The 18,153-nt window shown below is 38.4% G+C and overlaps 1 protein-coding gene across 3 annotated transcripts in view; it reads left to right on the forward strand.

The window, feature by feature from the left end:
• The window catches only part of KCNN2 (potassium calcium-activated channel subfamily N member 2), a 110,219-nt gene extending 102,888 nt beyond the window's left edge, over positions 1-7,331 (forward strand). For 2 of the 3 annotated variants that reach the window (XM_048850998.2, XM_075128611.1), the window contains 2 exons: positions 4,443-4,512; positions 6,738-7,331. In XM_048850998.2, coding sequence (XP_048706955.2) covers positions 4,443-4,512; positions 6,738-7,022 — 355 coding nt within the window. In that variant the 3' untranslated portion in view covers positions 7,023-7,331. The remainder of the gene's footprint in view (positions 1-4,442; positions 4,513-6,737) is intronic. The other variant, XM_048850999.2, reaches the window with a different exon arrangement.
• Positions 7,332-18,153: the final 10,822 nt, after the last annotated feature.

Consider the following 18,153-nt stretch of genomic DNA (forward strand, 5'->3'; position numbering starts at 1 on the left):
GCCATGAGTTGAGCTTCCACAACATAGTGAGGAAAAGTTAGCTCAGCCTCTGGTTGCACTGGTTTTTTAAATAAATTCTAAATGCAAGTTGATGTGGGCTTGTGCACATCCCATACCCACTCCCCCACCCCAAGCCCCCCAACCTCTGCCTACATGTGGTCCAAGCCACAGGAAGGGATGGTGTTGGCTGGCTCACATATATTCACTCTCACTGCTCAGGAGGTGGGGGGTCTGCAGGAGGAGATTTCTCTTCCTGTGTGGATATAGGGACTGGGAGCACAATCTGGCCATTAATTTTCTCATCTATAAATTGGGGATAATATTTGCTTCACTTCAGATTAGTTAATGTTTGTGCAGTGCACTGAGTGTTTTTAAGTACTGTACAAACACTGCATGTTGGTTCACTTTAGCAAAGTTGCAAATTTTAATGTACAACTGTTGTAAACACATATAATAGAAATACTTTTATGTAAAAAGCCCACAAAAGATTAGGATTTGGTAGGTTAAGATTGTGTTCTGAAATGTATTTACTCAGTTTTGTCATCCTGTGCACCATGGATGGATGGTGGGGCCACAGGGTGTGCATGCACATTTTACATCTGTCCTTTGTCCACATAAGATATTCCTTCGTTTTAACCTTGCCATGTATTTTGTATGTGTGTATGCAAAAATGAATTTAAAATAAAAAGTCTGTCTGGCTCAATCTGCAGTCTTACACACCATTCAGACCCCAAAAGAGGTGCACAAGGGTGCAGATATTTGTTCTGCATCTGCCTTAACTATTCAGCAGTCAGTTCAGTTGAGTTGCAGTGGTCATTTTTTCTAGTTATGCCAGTCCAGGACTCTGAGAGCTCATGCTAATGAGTTTCCCTTTGTCCTGCAGCACTTTGCTTCTGATTCAGAAGGATACTTTGCATAATATATTGTATTTTAGCAAAAGATTGGAGGGCCTCTTCTGTGCATACAATGATAACCTGTTAGGAGTATAGCTCCAGAATTCTGCCTTTTTTTTTTTCTTTTAGTTAGAGTACCTGGGCACAATGAAATTTTTTGGTTTTGGTTTACTTCTCTTTTGATTCCTAGCAATATGTCCGTTATCCATCTTTATTCTAGGTTAGTTTTTAATTTTTTAAAACACATTATTCTCTTGTTCTACCACAAATTATTGGACTGGTTTCAGGAATCATGGTTGAAGGTCTATGGCCTGTGTCATACAAGAGGTCAGAATAAATGATCCTTTCTGACCCCTAAAAACTACAGAATCCATGAAATTATTCTGCCTTCAGTACATCTGCCTTCAGCAACTCATAATCCTTTTTCCTCATGTAAATTAAATGGGGTGTGGGGAGAATCACAGGAACCACTAGACATAATTAATAAATGGTATATTCTATACGGATAAGGAAGATCCATGGGTCACAGGCTGGCATAAAGGAAAATGGGAAAGAAATGGAAGGCTTAATGATGTGTAACATTACTGCAAATCCCATCATTATTGTGCAAACAAATCAGGCTTAACCCATGGCTGTTGCTGATCCATAGAAGCCAATGGTGAAACCATGGGACCTGCTGAATTGAACCGACTGTATACCTATGAACACCACCCCCCGTGTTGGTTTGTTCTCGTATATTTTACAGATTGTTTTCTTTTGTTTTGTCTTTTTATTTCAACAAAATGAAAATAGAGCTCGGAAGTAAGTTGTATGGGCTGTTCCTTTCAAATTTGCAGAATTTACCACTGTCTGCATGCAACAAATGGATTCTTTATTTGTGAATTTAATGGTCTGATTGCTGCTGTGAAAATGTGATCCAAAATCATGATCTTTGCTGTGATAAGTGAAGTTCATAAGGAAGGAATTAGAATATCCATATTTTAAGAAAAAAATAAAATCTGCTAACTTCCTTTTAATCTGGCTGTTGCAGCTAAAGAATGATCTTTATGTAATAGCTGTACCTTTGCAGCCCCGGGCCAAATTTTGTCAGCTGGTATTTCTGCTGTTCCATTATCCATGGAATTACATGGGCTTTAAGTCAGCGCAAAGATTAGTCCAGTGTGCTGAAGTGTAAAGAATTGGCAATTGGGTTGTGCACAATATATAGTGTCTTCAGAAGCTAGAAAATAAAATGTATATGTATCTTTTCAATGGTTTGAATAAATTCACAACAAAATACTAAGGGTATAATTCTACAGTCAAATCTGTACATACTTTTCAGAGATAAGCATCTTCAGTGAGTCTGTTCTGGGCTGTAATGTTTAACTCATGTTCTTCAGGAGTTTTCCATATTCCAAAAGTGCTTAGCTACAGCTCTGTGCACCAACAATGTTTCAGAAGATGAAGCTCCATCAGGTGATGAAGCTTTGGATTTGCCCAAAAAAGGGAAGCTAGCCAGCAGACTGACTGAATGTCAGCAGCACACTGCTGCTCCTACCTCAGCAACAGAAATTATTACACACCTTCAGTGGGATATTTTACTCTTTACAGCTTTCTTTTAAGCATGAAGTTGGAAGTCAATATGTTTCTACAAATGAATTGCTTAATGTAAAGATCCAAATACAAACTTCATTTGATAGCTTCTTGTGGATTTTGGAAAATTCCTGAAGTATTTTGGTTACATAAAAATTCCTACTTGAGACACAGAATAAACTTTCCAGCTCCTATATGTTTCATAGTATTTTAATGGCAACTGGAGTCACTTTCCCGAGTTCATTCTGTTGAAATTTCCAAAAAATAAGAACTGCCACTGAACAGGAATCTATTCCCTAATTATGCATACATGTCTAGCATGCTAGTTACAGTGCATGATATTTCTCCATTTGTATCATGTGGTGTGACTTTTTTTGAAAATAGTGTTTTTTAAGAATATCCATTAGTCCTCTTGATGTGGTTAGGAGTCCAGTTTCTGCTTGTCAGCTAAAATGAAACACCTTAGCAAACAATTCACATTTAAATGGTTAAACTCTCTTAAAGCTATTGCGGATGAGTACATCTGCAAACCACTCCCATAGTGGAATTATCCCAAACTGGAAACCTGAGTTTGTGACAGGGAAGGATGTGGAAAAGTTTTGTAGCCTTGATCATATGGAGAGATCTGCTCAACAATGGAATTAATTACAAAAATCTCACTGACGGTAGAATTTTGCCCTTAGAGTTTTGATTCTCTACCTGTAAAACTGAAATTGTCCTGGCTTTAGGCCTAATTCTCCTTTCACTTATGCTGGTGTAACCCAGGAGCATTGAAGTCAGTGGCATTAAACCAGGGTAAAACCAGTATAAGTGAGAAGAGTCAGGCCCCTAACTTCTTTTATGCGAGAAATCAGAAGTTAGAGGTGTTTTAACTCTTTTATATACTGAAATTTATATTTGTGATACAAAACTAATCTTGTATTTTGAGTAAAAGATTATAAAATGACCCATTCTGTCACACACAAAAAACATTTATCAGTTGGTGTGTTTGATCAGTTTACCATTTGCAGTAAAGCTTGGTAATATCATTAACGTTATCAAATGAATGAGGGTTTTTTTCCTTCTCACTGGTTTTGAGTTCACAAAATAGTTGATTAAAAGTGTCCATTTGTATAGGCCTTGTTGGAAATACAGGCCTTTTAACAAAGCATACAGATTTTTTTTCCTAGTACAGTGTGAGAAACTTAAAGCTTGCATTCCCTCTCTCATTGTATGTGCATAACTGTAATTAACTTAATGCAATTACTCAAGCATCCAGAGGAAAAAATACAGGAGTTTTTACAATGCTGTAGTTTAAGCAGTGCATTTGCATGCTGACATACTAACAGCAGAATTCTGAAAAACATGTTTGATATATATTTTGAAATTTAATGGTATTTAGAGGTAAGTTGAAAGTTAAATTCAGTAGGACAATAAAATTAATATAGTGACAAGTATTCTGGTTATTTAGCTGCTGGTCAGATAAAAGTTTGTTTAAAATTAAAAAGAAACTCACTTATCACTGTATTTTCATCAGGTTCAAACACCTTCTAACCCAATCCATTTCAGACTGAACAGGGCTAATACCTGTATCTAGTCATGTAGGTATAGGAAGATTCTTGACTGTTGTAACATTATTGATGAAATCTGACTTGTTTTGTTTCTCTTCCTATATCTACTTGTCATGATACTGAGGCTTTAAGGAATGTTTTGGCTTTCTTTCATACAGTATGAGTAAATCTTTACCTCCCTTTTTGAATTCAACTTTAACCATGATAAATAATAGTCTTGAGGACATCACATTTTCTTGCTCTTTCTTTTTTGCGGTGTTGAGGAAGCATGCTTCTCATTGTACCAGACACATAACCAGATCTGACTTTATACAAAGTACTCAAGGCATTGTCCATGCAGTTATTTGTTCTTGTAAGTTATATGCATGCTATTTAGAAGACCTAATATGGAAAAAAAAGTATCTGACCTCAGATTCCACCTTTTTAGATTACGAAGTGTAAAAATGGAGCAAAGGAAACTGAACGATCAAGCAAATACTTTGGTGGACCTGGCAAAGGTTAGTAGGCAATTAACATTTCATTTGTTCTTTTGTAAAATAACATTTATCTTCTCAAAAGGAATAGTTCAGAATAAAAAGCTCATCTCTTCACTGTAGTTCACAGGTACACATACACACTCTTCCTTAGTCAGTCATTATAGGAAAATAGGCCAATTGTCTTGTCTTCTGTGGTAAATTATGTTAAAGCCAGTATCATTCTGTCTGAAATGGCAAATACTTCAGAAAAAAGGCAAAGTCCTTGTATAATGCATATAACAAGGAGCCTGATCCGATGTTTAGCCTCTTTCAGGAATGGGCCATGTTTGTATCATGCTATATATGTGAAAGAGTAAATTCTTCCCTATATTTACATATTATGTGAGAGGGAGCATAGCCTACTGGTTACTGTGGGGGACTGGAACGCAGGAGTTCTGGGTTCATGTCCAGCACTGCTACTGTGACCTTGGGCAAGTTACATTACATCTGTGTTTCTGGTCCATATCTGTAAAATAGGGATAATACTTATCTACTTTGCTAGTGTGTTATGAAGCTTGATTAATTAAACTTCTTAAAACCCTTTGAGATCTTCAGATGAAAGGTGTCATTCAAGTGCAAAGTATTATTATATCATGTGTTTTCTGTAGAGAATAATAATCAGATTTATAGGATTGAGGCCCAAAATGTACAAGGTTTCACATCCACATATGTTTATATAGCAGCTGCTCAATCTGAACTTCATATGTCACTAAGCGAGAGTGTATATATTTTAAATAAATATCTCCGACGTCTATCCCAGATTCTTTGAATCCACATTTGTTCAGTGCTTGCCTTTATGAACAGCCTGAATCCTTCAGTATGCATCCCACTCGGGCAAAATTCCCCAGCTTGCCTAAACTAAAAATAAAAGGGTACCCAGCTAACTACTGTGGATGCACTTCAAGCACTTCCTATTTATGTCAACTAATAAAGACAACAGATCTGTCCATGAGACGCATATATAGTAGCTTTCCCTCAAGAATCATGCCAACACCCTTGAAACACCATGCAGTGAAAAAAGAATATGGATGTTGGGCTGATTCGTCACTGCCTTGCACCTTACACAGTCATTCAGTTAATTGTTCATTCCCTTTCTGTGTACTGTAAACTTAACTACACGTCAGTAAATTTGCCTACAAGGTAATAAAGGATCTGGTTATTTCACATCAGTTTAAGTGTTTAAACCCAAGTGTTTGAACTCCTCCCTCTTGTAGACATAGATAAACCACCTTAACTCTTATCTCTGTTTCAGACACTGCATTCCAGTCTCATAAGAAAAATACAGTACAGTAATCAAAATAACAGAAAATTATTAATAAACAAGAATATTGTTTCATAAAGAGATTTAGAAATACAACCATGCAAAGATGAATGTACTTTTACATTCTAATCCCTTCTGCTTACTCGTACAGCTAGTGAACTCTGAAAAATAAATTAAACTCTATTTTATCATTTAAGGATCATTGATTCAACAAGTCCCAGTGTAGACTCTCTTCATTTTTAGCAGTGAAAATGAAGTATAAAACTTGTATGCTTCACATTTACGATAGAGCATGTGGTTATTTTCAAAGCACTTTGTGTTACTAAATCACTTGTATTATCACTTATATTTTTGTTTTCTGGGGGGATGGATGGTTGTACCTTAAAAGTATAGTTTCTCCTTGGTCGGCATAAGGAGCTCCATTAACACTAATGAGAGCTCCATATGCTGATCAAGGGGAGAACATACTGCTTAGAAGTATGAAGATCCATTTAACGCAAATATAGAGAAGGATAAAAATTCCAGAATTTATACCATATACAGTGGAATCTTTGGACTTCCTCCACTTGTTGAATAAATCCAGTATTAAGATAGCACATTTCTAAATCTCTGTACTTCTGAAAGGTCTTCTGTTTGACCCAGTTCATCAACAGTTTGAAATTAAAACAGCTTAATGAAGGAATGAATGTTAACTTCTTCTCATTGAATGTTGCACCAAGTGGGGATTTGTACTAAAGCCCTGAGTAAAATTACTTCATGAGACAGGTGCTTGTTGTAGTATCATCAGCCTTCCACTCATGCTGACCTTTTCTGTCAGTGCCAACTTTAAAGGGCTGGGGAAAAATACAAAAACAAAACCCTTTCAGAAACCCGACTGGAATAATCCTTCATACTGAAATGTTTGCAAACCAGATAATAAAGCTCTGCTTGCATCCTCTCCTTTCAGACTCAAAACATCATGTATGACCTGATTTCTGACTTAAATGAAAGAAGTGAAGATTTTGAGAAGAGGATTGTTACTCTGGAAACTAAACTGGAAACTTTGATTGGTAGCATTCAAGCTCTCCCAGGACTGATTAGCCAGACAATCAGCCAACAACAGAGGGATTTTCTTGAAGCTCAGATACAAAATTACGACAAGCATGTGGCCTACAGTGCTGAGAGATCACGATCTTTGTCGAGACGGAGATCCTCCTCCACAGCACCACCAACTTCGTCAGAGAGTAGCTAGAAGAGAATACGTTAACCACAAAATAAAGACTTTTTGCCATCATATGGTCGATATTTTAGCTTTTATTGTAAAGCCCTATGGTTCTAATCAGTGTTATCTTGGTTCTGATGTCAGAATCCTGGAAACCTGAACACAAAGTTTTAGGCCAAAATGAGTGAAAACTTTTTTTTCCTGTCAGATGCACAGTGAATGCACCTATTATTGCTATATAGATTATTCCTCCTGTAATTTCACTAAGTTTTTATTCATGCACTTAAAACAAACTTTACTATTACAGTATATAATATAATAAAAAGGTTAATTTCTGCATATACCTGCTTGGTCACTTTGGCTTGAACATTCTTAAAGATTTATTAAGCATTATTTTAAGGCCAAATACAGAAGATGATTCTAACTAAAGAAAGACAAAGTTTAAGCTTAATTAGCCTTCAGATGTGAACATTGATTTTCTAAACTCAGCCCACAGGGGAGAAAAAAACAATTGCTGGATGAACATTAAAACAGTTTGTGTATGTATAGTCACTTGAGAGGGACAATGTTAACTTGAATTTTTTTTAAAGTGATTATTTCTTTAAAAAAAAAAAAGAAACACCCTTAAAAATCCTTAAAAAGAAACACCCTTAAAAAATCATGGAACATTTTATAAAGTAGTATGGGGGGGTGTCTGCTCACCTATTTATGTTAATAAAGGCCTTTTTCAGTAGTGGGAAACTGACTATTTAACTTCCTATACAGTGAAATTGACTATTCATAAAATGTTGCAAATGTACAAAGCACAGTAAAAACACAGAGGGGAAGTAATTCCTCCTAATTCATGCAGTTATAATCAGTTTAGGAGTGACTTGTAACTATAGCAGATGAAAATCATATCTGTCTGGAAATATTGTAAGTCGATAGTGTCCCTTTAAATTACTCTGCATTTCTATTTGCATTTCAAAACGGTGTTTGTTTTGTTTTTTGTCATATATCTCCGTATGGTGGGTACAAGCTACAGAGAAAAGCCTAAGTTAATGTGTCATAGCAGCTCAGTGCTAAATATCATGTCACATTTAGATAATCCCTTTGATTTCAACTACATAGCAAACTAACATAGAAATGAAGTGAGGATTAATCTAAGAGGCTCTTCATGATGGTCATAAAAAAGCTGTTGGAAGCTAGTGTTCCAGGTGATGGAATTGAACTGGTGGGTACTCCATTGCTTTCCTTTCATTCACTAATAATGAAGTCTCTTTGATATTTTGAAAAGGCATATGTATGCATTTGGGAAGTATTCTCTTTGGCTTTTCTACTGCATATATTCATGAGTGGCAATCCTGAGTAAATTATTTGTGCAAGGCACAAGAGTATTACATGCAGGGTTCCCATTTATAAAAACAGGATGTAGGAGGCTTTAACTCCCTTTGTTGGTTATCATCTTTATCTGTCAACTGATGGAGTCTAACACAAATGAGTACTTGAAGATAATTGGTAAGTATAGCTATTTCATGTTTTCATAAAATATATTTATGAAATACATCTACATATGAACTATATGCATGTTGGAGGAAATGGAGGTTGTTATATTAAAAGATTGCAAGTTCCACTCTACAGAAATTAATTTTTGGCAACAATTTAAAGGAAATTGCTATTCTTATCTTAGAAAGACAGGGACATTTCTAGGATGAATCCTTCCATGAATACCCTCGTGCTGGGAAATAGAATTTCACTGCTTTATACACCAGTACACTTAGCACATAGCACTGGGAAATCCAGACCACTTCTAAGCAGCTTCATTTTTGCCCAGTTAAGGGTGCTACCATTACAGGGGATACACTTGTGCGGCATACATTGTGGTGGGTCTTTAGCCATGTGTTCTGCCATCACAGGGTATCTCTTAAAACAGATGGCAGAGCATTTGTTACTGATCCTCTGAGCAGATCACTTATGCTGGTCAGCTTGTTTGTGGCAACAAACGTATGCCGACTTCTGGGCCAGCCTCATCGTATTCATGATGTTAGATGGGCATACTTGCCAGAATGCTTTTGTATGCCAGTTCAGGAGGCCAGCTAACAATCCACATTGTTTCAGAGTAGCAGCCGTGTTAGTCTGTATTCGCAAAAAGAAAAGGAGTACTTGTGGCACCTTTAGAGATTAATCAATTTATTTGAGCATAAGCTTTCGTGAGCTACAGCTCACTTCATCGGATCCGGAGACTTCATCGGTTAGTCTCTAAGGTGCCACAAGTACTCCTTTTCTTTTTGCGAATCCACATTGTGTATATGTGGGATTTGAGACCAACATTTTCTAAAGTGGTGTCTGATTTCAAGTGACTCTACATTTGGGTGCCCAACTTAAGCCACTTTTGCCCTGATTTACAGAAACCCTGGGCACCCACATCTCCAGCTGAAGTGTCTCTTTCCCCAGAAATATGAATTCTCTCTCTTGCAATATTTTCATATGTTTCTGCCTGCCTCTGATACCATATTGCACGTAGGAACTTTTTTATCTGAAACAATTCTGCCTGAAATGCTTCTAAGGTACTCCCCTTCTCCTTAGTCCATGATCATCATCTTTTAAAATAAGGAAGCTGGGTTGCTGGAATTCATCTGTTTATACTGTGTTCTTTGGTAGAAGCCATAACAATAATGCCTAGATCTCATATACTGCTGTCTGTCAGTAGATCTCAAAGCACTTTACAAAGGAGGTCAGTATTATTATCCCCATTTTACAGATTGGGGAAATTGAGGTCACCTAGCAGGCTAGTGGTGATGTAGCCAGAAATAGAACCCAAGTCTCCTGAATACCACTCCAGTGCTCTAGCAACTAGGCAATACTGCCATAAGAGAAACCAGAGTAAGGAGGACCTTAAATTGCTATCCTTGATGAGGCACACAATATTTTAAATCATAAGCTATATGCTGAAGCAAGTTTTGTGAGGCCTCTGTATAATTTCTAAAAAATTATTTTCTCATAAGAATGATCCAACTGGGTCAGACCAATGGTCCATCTAGCACAGTGTCCTGTCTTCCAACAGTGGCAAAAGCAGATGCTTCAGAGGGAATGAACAAAATGAACAGGCCATCATTGAATGATCCATCCATCCCCTGTAGTCCACGCCCAGCTTCTGGCGAATAGAGACTAGGGACTAGAGCATGGTGTTGCATCCCTGAGCATCTTGACTAATAGCCAGGGATGGATCTTCCTCCACTAACTTATCTAGTTCTTTTTTGAACCATATTATAGTTTTGGCCTTCACAATATCTCCTGGCAAAGCATTCCACAGGTTGACTGTGTGTTGCATGAAGAAGTACTTCCTCTTGTTTATTTTAAACCTGTTGCCTATTAATTTCAGTGGGTGACCCCTGGTTCTTGTGTTAGGTGAAGAGTAAATTACATTTCCTTATTCATTTTCTCCACATCAGTCAAGATTTTATAGATCTTGATCATATCCCCTCTTAGTCATCTCCCGAGCTGAAAATTCCCAATTTTTCTTTTTAATCTCTCCTCATACAAAAGCTGTTTCATACCCCTAATCATTTTTGTTGCCATTCTCTATACCTTTTCCAATTCTAATGTATCTTTTTTGAGATGGGGTGACTAGATCTGCATGCAGTATTCAAGATGTGGATATACTGTGGATTTATACAGAGCCATTATGATATTTTCTGTGTCTTATTATCTATCCCTTCTTTTTATTCTCTACTTTTAGAAACCAATCGGTTAATAACATACTTAAGAACGGCCATACTGGGTCAGACTAGTGGTCCATCTAGCGAGGCATCCTGTCTTCTAGCAGTGGCCAATGCCAGGTGCTTCAGAGGGCATTAACAAAACAGGTAATCATTAAGTGATCCTGCCCTTGTTGCACATTCCCAGCTTCGGGCAAACAGAGACTAGGGACACTTCAGAGCATGGTTTTCATAGATTCATAGATATTTAGGTCAGAAGGGACCATTATGATCATCTAGTCTGACCTCCTGCACAATGCAGGCCACAGAATTTCACCCACAATTTTGCATCCCTGCCTATCCTGGCCAATAGCAATTGATGGACCTATTCTCCATGAATTTATCTAGTTTTCTTTTGAACAGTTGACAGTGATGGCAAAGGGAAGCAATCATGCAAAAAGTGATGGACATAGCACACATATTCTCCTCTTCCAAAAATGAAAACTCTTCTCTAATCCACAACGTAGCACAAAGTATAGTTTGTGATTGTATTTTTGTCTGTTTAGGGCTACATGTTTACTTTCCTGTTGGCTGTGCTTAAATGACTCTTGCTACATATAAGCAGTCTAGAGGGATTGTTTGGTTATAATGAGAAGCAATATTCCACCTTTGTGAGGGCTGAATAATTTAGAGTTGTCTAACTTTAGGTGTAATTTATATAGCTTTTCTAAATGTCAGAATGTGGCTTCCAAAACTTAGTGTGTGGTGTTTTTTGGTTGATAGTAGTGGGTAGCAGGTACAGTATTTACCATCTGGTTTATTTCAGTATACCACTTGCTCTTGGCTATATCTGGTTTGCTGACTCTGAGTTTCTCTCTTTCAAGATTCAAATGAAAAACTGGATTAAGTGCTCAATCAATTATCTGCTGCTAGTGCTATATGCACTATTATTCTGAAGTCAATATTCATAGAATCACATATAGACTAGATGGGACCTCTGGAAGGTCATGTCAGCCTTGCTCCTGCTTTGTGACCATATCCTAATATTTCTTCTAATCCATGTCTAATAACTACTTACCTTGAAAATTTTCAGTGATGTTCCTTCCTCTAATTGATATTTTTGGATTAGAACATTTTCCCTACTATTGAATTTGAACTATCCTCTTTTGTAGTTTAAACATGTTACTTCTGGTCTTGTCATCTTGGGGAAGCAAGAATGAGTACTCCTTTCTTGCTTACAACATCCTTTTTATTGGACTCATAAAATATCATCAAGTGTCTCCTTGGCTGTTTTTCTCCAAACTGTACAAACTTTGCTCTCTCAACTGTTCTGAATACTGTAGGTCTTATTTTGAAGGTGTTTATTTACTTTTGGTGGATGTCTGACTCTCTCCCATTTGTCAATAGGGAGTCAATATTTGTGTGTGGTGGGGGGTTTTTTGTTTGTTTGTTTTTTGTAGTAAACTGACTGGAACAGCACTTGGCACTTCATCTCACTTTGCTGCTGACATAATCTCCCTATTTTACATATAGTTCCTTTACTTATACAGGACAACTCATGAGCATGATCCTGAAAACTCTTGCTCCTTGTAGTACTTCTTACGCAAGTAACTCCATAACTTCAACAAGATCACTCAAAGGAGCAAGAGTTGCAGGATTGAGACCAAATATTTTCAGTTTCACAGGACTGGAAATAGTCAAGGGAAACTTTTTGTCTGAAGAGGGGTTGGTGGGGGGGGGGCAGGTTGGTTGTTTGAAAAATAGCCTTTTTATGGGTTAAAAAATTTTTTTGAGATTTTTTTCAATTTTTTTGCAAATTATTTTTTCAAAAATTTTAACTTTTTGAACCAAAACATTGATATTTTTTATTAAAATCTTTTGGGCTTTGTTTATCAGAGTTTGGGTTTTCCTTCTTTCCTTTTTTCCTCTAACATTTGTAAATATCCTTTTCCTTTCCCTCCCCCCATATTTTCTAAAATGACTGGAAAAAAGCGGTAGGGGAAAGAAAAGGAAGAAACAAAAAACAAAAAATGATGTGTAATGGAAGATCTTAACTTTAAAAAATTCTATAAAATTTTTTAAAAGTTGAAAAAAAATCACATATATTTGAGTGGAATTGAGTCCATTCCAAACCCTACAAAATGAAAATCTCTTAGAAAATAAGAAATTTTTCACAAGTTTAATTGGAAATTAGAAATGAAAAATATTAGGCTCTTGGGCCCCAATCCAGCAAAATACGTATGTACGTGCTTTAACATACAGTACATTGGCTTAAGTACATACCAAAGTGCTTGTCTGAATTGGGGCTCTGAATCTGATCTCACACCTGTTAACTCAAATATAATCTCAGAATCCAGTATTATGGCTACTAATCTGTTTCCTCTGATGCATCTGCAGTCTGGTGTCCTGGGTACAGGGAAGGGAGTCAGCCAATCTAGATTCTGTTCTTGAATATACTACTGATCATGGTGTGATCTTGGCAAGTCATTTAACTCCTTTCTGCCTCTGTAAAATAGGAATGAAGATACAAATCTTCATACAGTGCTTTGAGATCTACGGGTGAACAGGATTCTAAAAGGCGAGGCATTGTTCTTTACTACTGCAGGATTGTTCCCTACAGCAATGCTTTGTTGTATCCAAGTTTAAGTGACTAATCATGTAGTGGGGCTTTCATCAAATGGAACCCATTGAATCGTTAAAGCAGTTTTTCCTGACACTGAATCTAAATGTTATTTTGCTCACTTTCACCCCATTACTTATTGTTCTCACTCACCTTCTCTGAAGAATGGACTTTTCCTAGTCTCAACTCTTTGGATGATCTCTTTGGCTGAAAAGGACCTGGCAGGTAGGGACTGGTATATTTGCTAATTGTCAGGTCACATGATTTTGATTCTACAAAGCATTCTAGATTCATTAGCTCTCTTCTGGAGCTCTGCCCATGGATGTCCTAAACAAACGTAGGCACCTATATCCAAATGGAGGCACCTGGTTGTCAGAGCTGCTGAGTTGCACACCTCAGCTGAAGTCAGTGGGAGCTGCAAGTGCTCAGCACTTCTGTTTAGATGCCTAAGTGTAAGCTTTAGTCCTTAATTTGAAAATGTTGGCCTTTGTGCTATCCCTGAGCAGCCGCATTTTTCTCACTCACCTCAATAACAGGTTCTCTTCCAGAGGGGCTTAATGTACAGCCCAAGAGTCAGATGCAATAGCACAGAAGCTGGCAATGCATTCAGTGGCTGCCTTTTCCTGTAACTGCCGGGTCAGGACGAAGCCAATGGACTGTGTGTGTTTTTATGGGAATCCTGATTGCAATCTACGGCCCAGATCCCACAACTTCTTGCACACAATTGGACTGCTGAACCTGCTTTCAACTCCATTGCATTTAACAGGGCTCCCTTTGGGTGCAGCAAGCTCCTCACATGTATGAAGTTGCAGGATTTGGGACTAGTTCAGCAATTTCTATTAATCTTTCAGGTATGATTTCCACACCATAACATCTGTTGTCACTTGAATTTATCTTTACTTTAGAGCAGTGGTTCCCAGACTTGTTCTGCCACTTGTGCAGGGAAAGCCCCTGGTGGGCCGGGCCGGTTTGTTTACCTGCCGCGTCCGCAGGTTTGGCCGATTGCGGTTCCCAGTGGCTGCGGTTTGTTGCTCCAGGCCAATGGGAGCCGTTGGAAGCGGTGCGGGCCGAGGGATGTACTGGCCACTGCTTCCAGCAGCTCCCATTGGCCTGGAGCAGCGAATCGCAGCCGCTGGGAGCTGCGATCGGCCGAACCTGCAGACGCGGCAGTAAACAAACCAGCCCGGCCCGGCTGCTAGGGGCTTTCCCTGAACAAACGGCAGAACAAGTTTGGGAACCACTGCGTTAGAGGATAGGTATGGTTATATGCAAATTAGCTGTGATCCGTAGACTCATGTCAAGCACCTGTGCTGTGTTTCAGAGTTCACCCTCAACAAATTTGGACGAGAGAGTCGGGTCATTGGCTCCTGATTCCTGGGGCGTCATTAGGCAAGTTACTTAACTTTATTCTGCCTTTTTGTTCTCTAACTAATGTATGTATGAGGTGATGTATGAGGGGGTGAGAGTTTCCTGTTGGTGAGTAGTTCTAACTAAAGAGCTATCAAGTAACAAAAAATGATCTTTCCTGGCATAGCAGAATCATGCAGTTTAAAACACACACACACACACACACACACACACACACTGGCTGAGGAAAGGTAAACTACTTAAAGCGGTTAACAAGTAAAACAAAACCTAACTTCAAAGTGGGTTTCTCCAAAGTGTGGAGTGTTGACGGGCAAACTTCAACAAACAGATCTTACAAGTTATTTAAGTGACACTTGTAAAGTCTGAGATCTCTGAACAGACTGGAGGACAAAGTGAGGAGATGGTTGGAAAGCTAACAGAGAGCCAATTACCAGATTTAATGTATGATCTAACATATTTTAATGGTATGTAGTATACATGTCTGTATTGGATGTAGTCTCTCACAATAGCATCTACAGGCACAGGTAAGTTTATCTTATCTGGCTTGAAACATCTTACATTTTCCTTTATCCTCCATATTGAGAATTACAAACCTCCCCACTGAGAGAGGATCATGAAGCTTCTCCTTCCTCGGGTTTGATAGCAGGAAGTCACAGACAGAAGGCATCAAAGCTGTTGTGTGCATAGCTATTGCACCAGAGTAGGTTGCACCAGTACAAACAACTCTCAGGGCCCAATGCAAAGATGATGTGTAAAATGCCTTTGATGATGTTGGCTTCCCTGCACTTGGACTCCCTTAAATCCATTTTACATTAAAATATATGTAAGGGAGTCTAAACTGGTGTAAGTTACATACTGAGATGCCTGAAGAAGTTGTAAGCTAACGTGACTTATGCCTTTTTGCACCCTAGAGTTGCTTTCTACTCTCCTCAGATCTGGCCCCTCAATATGTGTTACACTTTCTTAAACTCCTTTGGATTTCAGTGAAGCAAATTCAGTGGTGATGTATGAGGGGGTGCGAGTTCCATGTTGGTGAGTAGTTCAAGTTCACAGCAATGATCCACCACATCCAACAAGTGTCGGATTAGGGGGCACAGGTAACAAGGTCTGAAGGAGTCCACTTCTAAGCGGTTAAATGATAAACGCTATTTAAAGACTAAAAACCAGGGCTCAGGTCAAACACTGCAGAAAGAAGTTAAAACCTTGTGTTAAGATGGGCATTGATGGGCATTGATGGGCCGCAATGCTAGGGATACTGTCCCTGCCTATCCTGGCCAATAGCCATTGATGGACCTATTCTCCATGAATTTATCTAGTTCTTTTTTGAACCTTGTTATAGTCTTGGCCTTCACAACATCCTGTGGCAAAGAGTTCCACAAGTTGACTATGTGTTGTGTGAAAAAAATACTTCCTTTTGTTTGTTTTAAACCTGCTGCTTATTAATTTCATTTGGTGACTCCTGGTTCTTTTGTTATGAGAAGGAGTAAATAACACTTAGAATCATAGATTACCAGGGTTGGAAGGAACCTCAGGAGGTCATCTAGTCCAACCGCCTGCTCAAAGCAGGACCAATCCCCAATTTTTGCCCCAGATCCCTAAATGGCCCCCCTCAACGATTGAACTCAGAACCCTGGATTTAGCTGGTCAATGCTCAAACCACTGAGCTATCCCTCCCCCCACTTCCTTATTTACTTTTTCCACACCAGTCATGATTTTATAGACCTCTATCATATACCCCTTAGTTGTCTCTTTTTCCAAGCTGAAAAGTCCCAGTGTTATTACTCTGTCCTCATACGGAAGCTGTCACATACACCTAATTATTTTTGTTGCCCTTTTCTGAACCTTTTCCAATTTTAATATATCTTTTTTGAGATGGGGCAACCACATCTGCACGCAGTATTCAAGATGTGGGCGTACCGTGGATTTATAGAGAGTCAATATGCTATTTTCTATTTTTTTTTTTATCTATCCCTTAATGATTCCCAATATTCTGTTCGGGTTGTGTTTTGTTTTGTTTGGTTTTTTTTACTCTTGCTGCACATTGATTGGATGTTTTCAGAGAACTATCCACAATGACCCCCAAGATCTCTTTCTTGAGTGGTAACAGCTAATTTAGATCCTATCATTTTATATGTATAGTTGGGATTAGGTTTCCTAATGTGCATTACTTTGCATTTATCAACATTGAATTTCATCTGCAATTTTGTTGCCCCGTCACCCAGTTTTGTGAGATCTCTTTGTAGCTCTTTGCAGTCTTCTTTGGACTACTATGACATCGTCTGAAAGGAGACATCATCTTGCCCTGCCCTCTGTGGCAAAAAGAGAACAACTTTTCTCCATCTTTTTAATAGCAGCTTTTCAGGTATCTGAAGGCTGCTATCATATCGCCTCCTTCATCTCCTCTTTTCAGAACTAAACGCACCCAGTTCCTTCAATCTTTGCTCATATAGCTTGCACTCTATTCCTTTGGTCATCTTTGTAACTCACATCTGAATCCTTTCCAGTTTGCCTACCTCCTTTTTACATATTGGTGACCAAAATTGGACACAGTGCGCCAGCTGAGGCCTAACCAGCACAGAGTAGAGCGGTAATATCCCATCCTGTGACTTCCATGCTATGCCTCTGTTAATGCAGCCTAAAGTTGCATTTACTTTTTTTGCAACAGCATTGCATTGCTGACTCATGTTGAAGTGGTGATCCACCAGAACTCCCAGATCCTTTTGAGCAGTACTGCTGCCAAGCCAGTTATCTCCCATTCCGTATTCGTGCATTTGGCTTTTCTTCCTTAAGTATAGCACCTTACATTTATCTTTGTTGGATTTCATTTTGTTGTCTGTAGCCCAGTTCTAAAATATAACAAGATCCCTCTGAATTTTAGCTCTATCCTCCAAAGAATTGGCATCCCCCCCTACATCAGCAAACTTGATCAGTATGCTCTATATTCTTACATCATCCAGGCCATCAATAAAGATGTTTAAACAACACTAGACCCAGAACAGAGCCACGTGGTACCCCATGTGTGACCTCCCTCCAGTCCACCTCATTCCATTAATAGTTACTCTTTGTTTGCAGTTGTTTAACAAATTATGTATCCACTTGATGGTAGTTCTTTCAAGCCCATATTTCTGCAGCTTACTTATGAGTTTCATGCTTCCCTTGCTACTATGTTTTCCATCTTGCAAATGTATTTAACTCTTCTGCTATATTTTCAGTTTAAAGCAATTATAGTACAAAGAAAAGACTAGCTCAAAAGTTTTTTCCCCTTAAAAGGTACTAACGGCTCTGAACATAGAGGACTTTCCAAAGATGTTTTGCACCCAAGTACCTCTATGATGGTCATGGTAGAACTAGTTAGATACATTAGATATACAGATGAGACAGAGTGAGGGCTAGATCGTCACCTGATATCAACTAACATAGCTCCTTTCATGTCAAGGCTTTGCTGATTTATCAGATATGGATCGGACTCAGATTAGATAAGATAAGATTAAATTTG

This window comes from Caretta caretta, chromosome 5 (genome assembly GCF_965140235.1).
Source record: "Caretta caretta isolate rCarCar2 chromosome 5, rCarCar1.hap1, whole genome shotgun sequence".
Classification (NCBI taxonomy): Eukaryota; Metazoa; Chordata; order Testudines; family Cheloniidae; genus Caretta; species Caretta caretta.